Source organism: Galeopterus variegatus, unplaced genomic scaffold, assembly GCF_000696425.1.
Source record: "Galeopterus variegatus unplaced genomic scaffold, G_variegatus-3.0.2 Scaffold23864, whole genome shotgun sequence".
Classification (NCBI taxonomy): Eukaryota; Metazoa; Chordata; class Mammalia; order Dermoptera; family Cynocephalidae; genus Galeopterus; species Galeopterus variegatus.
In genome coordinates this window covers 1-10434 of record NW_007749975.1, presented here as the reverse complement: position 1 = coordinate 10434, position 10434 = coordinate 1, and the positions used below count along the sequence as shown (strand labels likewise).

At 39.6% G+C, this 10434-nt stretch overlaps 1 protein-coding gene across 1 annotated transcript; it reads right to left on the bottom strand.

Moving 5' to 3' along the window:
• Positions 1-250: 250 nt before the first annotated feature.
• Positions 251-9512, bottom strand: LOC103583524 (acyl-coenzyme A synthetase ACSM3, mitochondrial-like; the record flags this gene model as incomplete). The annotated part of the gene is made up of 8 exons (XM_008564818.1): positions 251-374; positions 481-608; positions 1467-1568; positions 4528-4608; positions 5690-5813; positions 8756-8832; positions 9104-9260; positions 9369-9512. Coding segments are annotated over 8 exons (937 nt in total), but the record flags the coding sequence as incomplete, so codon positions are not given.
• Positions 9513-10434: the final 922 nt, after the last annotated feature.

Sequence of the window (10434 nt, the reverse complement as noted above, 5' to 3'; positions counted from 1 at the left end):
TATATATATATATATATATATATACATATATATATATACACACACACACACATACACATGTATATATATTCAAATTCAAGAACTGCTACTTATTCTGTAGCAGTTCTTGCTGGCTAGCATAGTTCTATCTGACTTGCATTTAGTAAATTAATTTCCAACTTGCATATTTAGTGAATGAAGCATTTGGGCAATTCTGTTTTCAATGAACTACTATTTAAAAGTATATGTTAGGTTGCCAACAAATTATAACATTGAGATGAATCAGTTCTTTTACCTCTCCTCTGATGGGGTCTGGGCTGCTGACAACAGCTGATTCTGCAACCGAAGGGTGCTCCATGAGGGCACTTTCTACCTCAAATGGTCCAATTCGATAACTGGGAAAGCATATGGCAGGAATTTATAAAGGTGAGCAGTAGGTTCACTCCAGAATGCTGATAACCAGTTAACACAGATATATGCACAGATGGAAAAGAAAATTACCCAGAGGATAATATGATATCATCCGATCTTGCAACAAACCACAAATATCCATCTTCATCCATATACCCTCTGTCCCCAGTGATATAGAAGTTGCCTCGTAAAGTTGAAGCTGTTTTTGAAGGATCATTCTGCAAAACAAATAGCATTTTGTTAATATTACTGTGAATATGACTTTTCTGCTCAGTTGGATTTTTAAATGTTCAAGGAAAAAGAAAAGTTTGGCTCTTTTGAGAGTCCTTAGCATGAAGAAGAGCCAGAGTAAGAAATTGACTAATATCTAATGCTGGTAGGGAAAGAGTGAAGTAACACTCAGGGTTAAAAGAGGACCCCAGCACCTGATAATTGAAAGACCAGACAATTTTTTTTGTTGTTGTGTTTTGTTTTACACAAAATCAGTATTGGTTTTATAACTCTGTCATAAGAAGAAAAACGAATATGTATTATGTAAAGTTGCTGGCAAGTAGAATCCAGACCTTTTATTATATCGATACAAAATTTGCTCTAATTTGTATACTGTGATTAGAGATGAAAATAAGCTTGCAAACAGTAAGGAACTTGGAAAACCTCTAGTGAAAGGAATTTACTTAATCCCACTACCCCATTCCCTATCCCTCTCACTCCTCCCAAGAAGGGAGGGCACTAATGAGATTTCAGGAAAATGAGTGGATCCTGTTTGATAGCTGAAAAGATTTATGGATGTTGAGAGAGCACGGGTGTTAGGAGGCTGTCTTCTTTCTTGGGCTTCCTTCCTCTTGCCTCATGGGACTGGAACAGTGATCTAGCCTTGGGCACCAGCGTGCTCTTCTTTAGCAAGCATTTGGGTGTTTCTCCAGTCCTCCATCTGTAGGATTACTATTCAGGACAATGAATCTCTCAAGAAAGGGCCAAGTATCTGTCCTAGGTATGTTTTGTGGCAAATAGGGATCATTACCAAGCACTTTTGAGAAATAAATAGAAAATAAGATATTATTTAATAAGTCTCTTACTACATAGTGAGTAAAAAGGCCAAATGGTCTGTTAGGTAGGGCTTGAATGCCAATATCTCCTTCTTGTCCAGGAGGTAGAACATTGCCATTTACATCTAAAATCTAGGATAAAAGAGAACAATTTATTTAAGGGGATTTTTATTTAATACCACATCCTCATAAATCTTAACTTTGTATGTTTTGTTTTGTTTGCCATTTAAGAATGCAGACTTGGCTGGCTGGTTATCTCAGTTGGGTAGAGCTCAGTGTTATAACACCAAAGTCAAGGGTTCTGATCCCCTTACGGGCCAGCACCAAAAAAGAAAAAAAAAAGAATGCAGACTTCAAAAACACTTTAACTGTACTTTAGATTCCTAAAAGAAATGTGTTTATTTAAATTCTACCATCCAGAAATCATCACATTTTGGAATATCCTTTGAGACAATATAGACATAGGAAAAAATAGGATCACTTCGTAATATACAGCTTTGCAACCTGCTTTTATCATTTAACAATATCTTGATTATTTTTTCCTCTCAGTAAATAAATATCTTCATTATTGGTTTTCAAACTTTGTTTAGCTGTGGAACATATAAAACCTTCCTTCAGAAGCCCAATATAAGTAAACAGGAAAAGGAGAATGTTCTCTGGTTTGAGACAGTGGTGAGTAAGCCAAAGCCTTGTTCTCTTACCCTCTCCCAATCCTCATGGTTCTCTGAAGTGCCTAATAGTAGCTAACATTTATTAAGCACTTACTGCATGCTAAATAATAAATGTTAAAGCTTTAAGTATTTTACATGTATTATTTTCTTTAATCCTTACAACAGCCCTGAATGGTTAGAACTATTATGCCCATTTTACACATGATGAAACTGAGTTGCAAAGAGTTTAGATAACACAGTACATGACTGAGCTGGAATTCAGATCTCAGCAATCAAGCTCCAGATCCTATGCTTTTAATTGTTATACTCCTCTCTGCAATGTCTCTAGGGAGTTTAATACAATTTTTAAAAATCCGGATTAGCATTTCTCGGATTGATTGCTTATTTTGTATGCCAGATTTTGTACTAAATGACTTTGAGCTGTGTCTAGGTTTCAAAACTCCACTTGGCTTTTATGTTCATCCAGGAGATGCCTTAAAACCTGAGGTGTGGCTTGCATGGAGAATAAGTACAATACAAGTTTCCAGAAGGAAAAGGGCTTATGTGCCAAATGAGAAACTTGAAAGGCAAAAGAATTCTAAATGTAAAAACTTCCTTTTAAGCTCTTGCCAGTAAAAAATATAAATTCCCACCCAGTCATCTAAAGAAGTATTTGGCTCCAGGTACCAAGGAATTACTGATGGACAGAAGGTGCATTAAGAGTTTCAATTACTGATCACAGACTACTCTTTAATTAATGGGAAAATAGAATCTTCTATCTCTGTGGAGAATCAAGTTCCTCATTGTTCAAAGGGTCTTAAAATGTTTAAACATGAAAATTATGAACTTGGGCCTTGAAACTGTAAGAATCTGATATCTAGGTGGTTGGAGCATGGATGCCAGAAGGTCATTGGAAATGTTCTTAGCTGAGGAACAGAAGGCCCAGTAATAGCCCTTGGAAAAGAGTTAAAAATGAAAGTAGCAGTGCTGATTGGGGATGCAGACAGAGTACTGTTTTCCTTTCAGCCACATCATTTTTACATTCAAAGATAGCTGCTCCAGAAAAACCACTGGGCTCAAATTAGTGGGGAACTGGTGGGGGTACATTGCAATTGGGATCACTGAGTATAGCTGTGCCTGTAAGACCCTGATAGCCATGTATGCTGGAAGTTGTTATTAAAAAGGAAAGAAAAAGAACACAGGTGTATGGCTGGCCTGTTAGCTCAGTTGGTTAGAGCATGATATTGTAACACCAAGGTCAAGGGTTTGGGTCCCCCTACCGGCCAGATGCAAAAAAAAAAAAACCCCTGAAAAACAAAACCGGCAGCTGTGTGAAATGTCAAACCTACCTGTAATGCAGACATGCTTAATTATCAATGTTTCTTTTTCCAGTCAAGGGCAGCCTGTTAACCAATTATGTAACTAGGGCCCGCCCTACCATTTTTTCTTAGAAAAGCTTTTCAAAGTAGGGGAATGTGAGGGAGAGGTGAATAATAACAGCAGCTCTCCTTTGGACCTTTATTATGTGCCAAGCACTTTGCTTTGCTCTTTAGAGATCTTATCTCATTTACTCCTCACAAGAAACCTATGAAATCAGTTCTGTTATTATCAAGGTTTCCAACCATCCCAGTTTGCCTGGGCCTGAGGTGGGGGAGGGAGAGAGGGAGGATCCCCGTATAACTTCCAGTGCTAACATTAGATAAGTCCCAGGCAAACAGAGACAAGTTGGTCACCCTAACCCCCATTTTACAAATCGGGAGACTGAGGCTTAGAGAGCTTTAACAGCTTACTCAAGACACTGAGCTAATGAATAACAGCGATAAACTTGAACCACTAGGTAATCCTATCTTTAGACAAGGTTCTCATAGCAAGGTTAAAGTGAAGGAGAGGACCTAGTATCTGATTTATTCTATAAACAGTGACAACAGCAATCAAGGCCATCTAAACTTTCTCAGACTTACCTGAGCATAAGAATTACCTCAGATTGCTTCTTAAAAACACATATTTCAGGGTCCCACCCCAATTCTATTGAATCGCACTCTCCAAGGAAGGGTCCTGCAGATTAGTATTTTTAACAAGTAACCATGTGATTCTTACAATCAGATGAGCTTGGGAAACATTGATCTATCTATAACTAACCCTCAGGTAAGTTTGGGTCTGAGCTTTCTACTCTGTAAACTCATCCATTTGGTCTCTCATAGGTTCCTCTGGAATTAAATAAGTTAATACTTACAAAATGCTTAGAGCTGCACGGGACAATATAGGTATTTGCAAAATAATAGAGAACAGTAACTAACATTTCTAACCCATTTCCATCTTTGCATAGAACTTAAAGTATCATGGAAGTAAAAGGAATCATCACCAAAGCAAGCAGTGTGTATGGGGGCAGGTGGGAAACAGACTGAATTGTTAAACATGCTCCCAGAAGGGGATGTGCAAACCTTAACATCGAAAGCAGGAGAAGGCTTTCCCATTGAGCCAGGCTTAATTTTCATTCCCTTAAAATTTCCACAGATTAACACCTAGTTAAGAAGAAGAAAAAGTAAGGTGACATTATAAGTAATTTAAAATTCATTAATTCATCTATCATGCATTCAGTCAACAAATATTTATTGAGAATTTATTATGAACCAGACTCAAAATAAAACAGTCTCTGCTCTCGTGGAGTGTAGAGATTGACAGTATACCAATGTATATAATAAAGTTATAACAATAAATTTATAATTACTAAAATATCCGTGTTTATTAAAACGAGTATATTAGGGCCAGCCTGTGGCTCACTTGGGAGAGTGCGGTACTGATAACCCCAAGGCCATGGGTTCAGATCCCCGTACAGGGATGGAAGGTTTGCTCACTGGGTGAGCGTGATGCTGATAACACCAAGTCAAGGGTTAAGATCCCCTTACCGGTCATCTTTAAAAAAAAAAAAAAACTGATAAAACAAGTATATTAACACTTATACTTGTATTAGCATACTCTTTTGCTTTTCTGTTTAAATAATTTGTCAATTTTTTTTTTTATTTGCTTTTGGTATCTTAATTTTTGACCAGGTAATACATTCTCATGGTTTATAAACTGAACCACTATAAAAAGACACACTGTGAAAAGTTTTTTTCAACCTTTCCCTTGTCTGCTCTCTTCTGCAAAATGACCACTTTTTTTCTTATTTCATTAATTAGAATTTCTTCTTAGTCTTATCTCTATGAGCCTGTAAAGAATGCTTTTTAGAGTATGCTTGCCAAGGAGTTGCCCAGCACACTCCTAGTATTTCAAGTATCAAGGAATTCAGCATTTTCCATTTTGACACAGCCTGTCACATGAGGGTGAAATCTCTCTTTCTGTAGATCTAATAATTTTTCATGTTATAAAAAAAATATTGTAATGTCCTCATCCTGATCAATTAATTGAAGTTTTTCTCTTTGAATGGCTATTTAAACAACTATATCAGCTACAGAGCTTTTTTGTAAGTAGCTTCCCTCAAACTGTTTTCAAACTACTCCACTACTTCCCTGTACCTCAATCATAAGGATATAATGGACACTTTGGTTTTTATTCATCTGACTAAATCGAGTCCAGCCCTGTCTTTTCAGTGAGGTCAGGTACCGTTTCAGTCTGTCCATAACCTTCGTAGATATCCAGGCCTGTCTTATTCCTCCACTGTTCAGTCACTTCAGGGTTGATTGGTTCCCCAGCGCTCACGCAGTGCTTTAAGCTTTTGAACTTACAGCTTCTCAGAAAACAGACAATGAGTTAGATTTAGGAGGAAAAATGGAGAGAAATGGGAATTAGGATTATTTCTAAAGAACTTCAGTATAAAATGTGTTTTAGTACCTTCATTGATTTCCCTCCCCAATACAAAGTAAACCATTCTAACATCATAAAATGACACCCAAAATACCAGTTTTTCTTTGTCTTTTTTCCCCTTTCTTTGGGCAGGGGGGAGGACACAGTAATTTGTTGCAAATGAAAGCCATGCCAGCCTTAGGGAAGGTAACCCATAATATCATTTTAAATCAGCAATTAAAAGTTTACCCGTTAGGGCCGGCCTGTGGCTCACTTGGGAGAGTATGGTGCTGATAACACCAAGGCCACAGGTTCGGATCCCTATATAGGGATGGCCGGTTGGCTCACTTGGGAGAGCATGGTGCTGACAACACCAAGTCAAGGGTTAAGATCCCCTTACTGTTCATCTTTAAAAAAAAAAAAGTTTACCCATTGTTTGGTTAAACTAACTGTGGGATATTTACACAATGGAACACTATGCAGCTATGAAAAATAATGAGGAAGCTCCTGGACAGTGCTGTCCAATGGAACTTCCTGTCATGATTGCAGTGTTCTATAATCTGCACTACCCACCACAGTATCCACTAGCCCTTTATGAATATTGAGCATTGAAACATGGCTAATACAACTGAGGAACTGAAGTTTTTATTTAATTAAAATTTAAATTTAAATAACTAAATGTGGCTAGTGGCTACCATATTAGACATCATAGTTCCAGGATGCATTGTTAGAAGGAAAAAAGCAAGGTGTGTAACTGTGTATGCATTACGCCACCATTTGTGTTTGTAATTGAGAGGGTGAGGACATATGCATATTGGCTTGCATACTTTTAGGGAGAATAGGTAAGAAACTGGGAACATAGTCTACCTCCATGAAGGAGGAGATCTGGGTGACTAGGGGCAAGGTCTGGAGGAAGACTTTTCTCTATACAGGTTGAGCATCCCTAATCCAAAAATCTGAAATCTGAAACACTCCAAAATTTGAAAATTTTTTTTTTCCTTTTTTTGTCTTTTTTCGTGTCCGGCAACGGATCACAACCCTCAGTGTCGCGCCCGTACCGGACCGGGACCGGCAACGGGATCGCAAACCTCGGTGCTGCGCCCGCACCTCGCTCAGCCAGTGAGCGGGAACCGGTCTGTATGTGGGATCCGAACCCTCGGCGGGAGTGCCAACGCGCTCCCAAGCGGCGCACTGTAGCAATGCGCCACCGGGCCGGCCCCCAAATTTGAAATTTTTGAGCACCAACATGACACTCAAAGGAAGTGCTCATTGGAGCATTTCAGATTTTGGATTTTTGGATTAGGGATGCTCAACCAGTAAATTAATGCAAATATTCCAAAAAAAAAAATCTAAAATCCAAAACACTTCTGGTCCCAAGCATTTCAGATAAGGGATATTCAACCTGCACATTCTTGTATTTCTATTGAATTTTATGACATGTGAATTATTTCCTACTCAAAAATTAAATAAAATCAATCTGAAAATATTTACATGTGATATTGTGACATAACAAGAAATATATATTAGGACTTCCTCCCAGGTTTCTGGCACAGACCTCCTAAAATCCTTGTAATTTCCTAAGTGATAGGGGTGCGAGAATATCTTTTGTTCTAATATTTGGTCTTTACCTCAGTTCCTGACACAGAGTTCCTAAATCCTTTGGAATTTCCTGGGTGATAGGAATATCTTTGTTCTAGTGAGGCAACTCTCAGTGGGTTCTTGGATAGCTTCAGATGGGGGACTAGTCACCAGAAAGACCAAGCCATGATTAGAAGCTCGGAAATTTTAGCCCACCCACCACCCTCCAGGAGGAGAGAGGAGCTGGAGATTGAGTTAATAATCAATCATGCCTATGTGATGAAGCCCCTCCCTCAAATCCCCAGGGTATGGGATTTAGAGAGCTCCACATGCCAGGAGGGTGGTGAACCCCAACTCCACGGGGACCCTTTTGGGCCTCACCCTATAAAGCCCTTCATCTGGCTGTTCATCTGTCTCCCTTGTCACATCTTTTGTAACAAACCAGAAGTTTGTTTTGAGTTCTGTGAGCCATCACAGCAAATTATTGAACCTAATGATGGGTTGTGAGAACCTCCAATTTATAGCCAGTCAGTCAGAAGCACCTGGACTTGCAATTGGCATCTGAAGTGGGGAGCAGTCTTGGGGGACTGAGCCCTTAACCTGTGGAATCTGATGCTAACTTCAGGGAGATAGTGTCAGAATTGAATTAAATTGTAGGACACTCAGCTGATGGCAGAGAATTGGCTGGTGTGGAGAAAAATCCCTCACATATGGAAACCAGAAGTATTCAGTATTGTGAGTATAGAAAAACAGTTTTTTGTTTGTTTTGTTTTTCAAATTACCAATCCACCCTTTCAAATAAGAATTAGTGATAGAGCCCTTGACTTGGTGTTGTCAGCACTACGCTCTCCCAAGTGAGCCAACCGGCCATCCCTATATAGGGATCCGAACCCATGGCCTTGGTGTTATCAACACCACACTCTCCCAACTGAGCCATGGGCCGGCCCTCACATCCCCTTTTCTATTTGCTGGGATAAGTTTCCAAACTGGAGCAACTTCTCTACTTTCTTGGATGACAGTAACAGCCATCACCCAAGGGATTAAATGCCTTCTTACCTATAACCACGGTGCCAAGAACTATAGATGTGGCTGAATCTTTCCTTCACTCTCCTTGCTTAGGGGACCCTGCTCTGGGCATAGTAATTATCATGCCCAGAATGTAAGCAAGAAGAAAGAAGGGGAGGAGATTGCTAACTCCTGTACCTACTAGTCCGGAGCTATGTTTTTAGGCAGAAAGGTCTTTTATTTTATAGCTTCTTCTTCCTCTCCCCTCCCCCCACTAAATGGCCATTTACCAACATTTCTTACCTGGTCATATCCTGTATAAGCATTCGGTATGCGGTTGGTGCTGAGCAGAAGACTGTGATGGGAAAGTTGGAGAGTGTCTGCAATTTAGAAAAAGTAAACTGGTCTTACTACAACTTGAATAAGTGCTTAAATGTCTATGGCAGGCACAGCACAATTTAAACATTGTTTTACTGTAAATACACCCATCCCTTTTCTCTGTATATTTTTTCAGGCTTTTTGACTTACTGGGTGTGAAATATCTTAAATCATGTTATCTACTCTGATCTCTGCAAGTCACTTTATTCACCAGTCCTGTCAGTGATGCTGCTAACACATTTCTAAATGTTGACCTCTTGTGCTCTGCCTTACTTGCAAGATGGAAGTTGGCTCGAAACGGGGCAAATAGTGTGCGAATACACATGCCCCCTGGATCCATGGAGAAAAAACACTGCTCCATGCAGACTTTGCCCAGCCTGTGTCTGAGGTATTCCACATCACATCCGAGGGTATCAAATCCAGCCAGAACCTGGGAAAACAAATAACCCTGATGTATACAGGAAAACACATTTAAAAGATCAGGACATAAATCATCTTTGCAGTTTCGACATTTCAAACTGCAGCTCTGTGGAAGTACCTTCCGTTTACAGACAATCCTAAACCAAAACTGCTGTGGGTGTGTCCGGTCATTTTAGGAGATCCACTTGTTCCACTGGTAAAGAAAATGGCCATCGTTTCATCGTGTTTGGTCTTCACACAGGTGTGGTTGTCACTGACATGTCTGCGAAGGAAAAACTACAGTGATTCTGCACATTAAACACAGTGTCATAGACTCTTACCACTGAAAAGGACTTGAGAAACTATCTACCTGGAACTCTTCCTCTCCTGATTAGGCCCCAGTGACTTAGGTTGAATTCCAAGGTAAAAGCCCTCTCTCTCTTTCTCTGTCCATCTTTGTAGGTGCTTTCTAGAGTCAAACTAAACTTTGCCATCAAAAGCCCATTTACAGGGCCGGCCCCGTGGCCCACTCCAGAGAGTGCGGCGCTGGGTAGCGCCGAGGCCGCAGGTTCGGATCCTATATAGGGATGGACGGTGCGCTCACTGGTTGAGCGTGGTGCAGACCACACCGTGCCAAGGGCTGCGATCCCCTTACCGGTCCAAAAAAAAAAGCCCATTTATAATAGCCAATTTCCTAGCTTTTTACTTTATGATAAAGAAGGATTGAAGCACTTAAAAAAACTTGATAGGAAGAATAAGTTCTGGTGCCCCAGGATGAAAATAGCTATTAAAATTGTATTGTATATTTCAAAATAGCCAGAAAAGAGGATCTTGAATGTTATAACCACAAAGAAATGATAAATGTTTAGGTGATAGGTATGCTAACTATTCTGACTAGATCATTATATATGCATGCATTGAAACAACAAACTGTACCCCATAAATACGTACAATGAAACAATAAATTAAAATTAAAAAAACTAAAACTAAAAATCTCAAGAATTTTATCATAATCAGACAGTGCGAGGATTCTATGATCTTATAGTCATGGATGTATGAAGAATTTCCCCTTCCCCTCCACTGTGGATGCTTTAAAATGTGATTTTTAAAAATAAGTATGTTGGGGCCGGCCCGGTGGCACACTGCTACAGTGCGCCGCTTGAGAGCACGGCAGCGCTCCTGACGAGGGTTCAGATCCCACATAG